The 1,134-nt window shown below is 34.2% G+C and overlaps 1 protein-coding gene across 1 annotated transcript in view; it reads left to right on the top strand.

The window, feature by feature from the left end:
- Positions 1-278, top strand: part of LOC105273016 (glutathione S-transferase C-terminal domain-containing protein homolog) — a 4,041-nt gene extending 3,763 nt beyond the window's left edge. Inside the window, exon 2 of the mRNA XM_011315251.1 lies at positions 207-278. Coding sequence (XP_011313553.1) covers positions 207-278 — 72 coding nt within the window. The remainder of the gene's footprint in view (positions 1-206) is intronic.
- Positions 279-1,134: the final 856 nt, after the last annotated feature.

Raw genomic sequence — 1,134 nt, 5'->3', positions numbered from 1 at the left:
AATTTCATATAATAATTGGATAAATTTAATTTTCCTCGTTTATCGATATTGTTCCCTCATCCAGAAGCTCGTTAATTTATCGATCTATACAGGGCTGAGTAAATAGCATAACTAGTGTCATACCTGTAAATGATTTCTGTAACTAAGTCCGATAAATCATGAACTCTAACTTCACTTTGAGTTAGAAAAGAATTTCGGGTTCTTAGAACACAGAATACGGTATGACACACGACGTAGAAGTATTAAGTGACGAATACAACGAACTCGAATCGAAATGAACCGCCAAATTCTCCCATTCGTCAGAAAATCCTTCCATTGGCCTTGCGACAGAATTTACTATGTCTTTGTCACTCTTTTTCTCATTTCCACTTTTTTTTTCGCATTTTCTTTTTTATTCCTGCCATTTATTCGTCGTGTTCAACTATAAAATGGATCACGACTCGCCATTACCACTATCGTCGCCATCCTCGTAATCGCTGGTACTGAGCTCCTCGTCGTCGTCGTCATCGAGCTCATACTCATCATCGTAGAAATCAGTCATATCAAGAGGCTGCTCTGCTGGCCTTGCACGTGTCTTTATGCAATAATCTTCAAGTGTAAGTGGTACAACTATTCCCTCTCTCTCAGCCTCCATTTTCGCTGCTTGAGCTTGTTTTCTGAATTGAGAAGATTAATCAAGTTACTTTTCACATATTCTACTCCATGGGTGGAAATTATATGGGGTAATACGATTCGCGTCAGTTCACATCAGTCATAAGGGTCATACAGATTTTTAAGTATTGACATGCAATCATGTGGGCTCATATAAAGATTATCTGACAGTTAAAAAAGAACATGACAGTAATAAAAATTTTGACGATTACGATTTAATTTTGAGGAGTATAAGAAAAATTGATACATTAATTAAAATTAATTAAAAAAGAACAAAATTAAACAGAACGCAATTAATGTACCATTTTTGACCTAAAATGTAGCATTCTTGATTAAAAAAAGAGTATTGACTTATTAATTTCGATTCAATGATTTCTTCTCGAAAATCTTTTTCTAAGAGAAAGAAAACCAAAGAATTTATAGAATTAAAAAATAAAAACAAATGGAGTCACCGAGGTTGAGGGATACATTTATAAATACGAA

The sequence above is a fragment of the Fopius arisanus genome, unplaced genomic scaffold (assembly GCF_000806365.1).
Source record: "Fopius arisanus strain USDA-PBARC FA_bdor unplaced genomic scaffold, ASM80636v1 scaffold00633, whole genome shotgun sequence".
Lineage (NCBI taxonomy): Eukaryota > Metazoa > Arthropoda > Insecta > Hymenoptera > Braconidae > Fopius > Fopius arisanus.
This window is presented reverse-complemented; position numbering and strand designations above follow the sequence as displayed.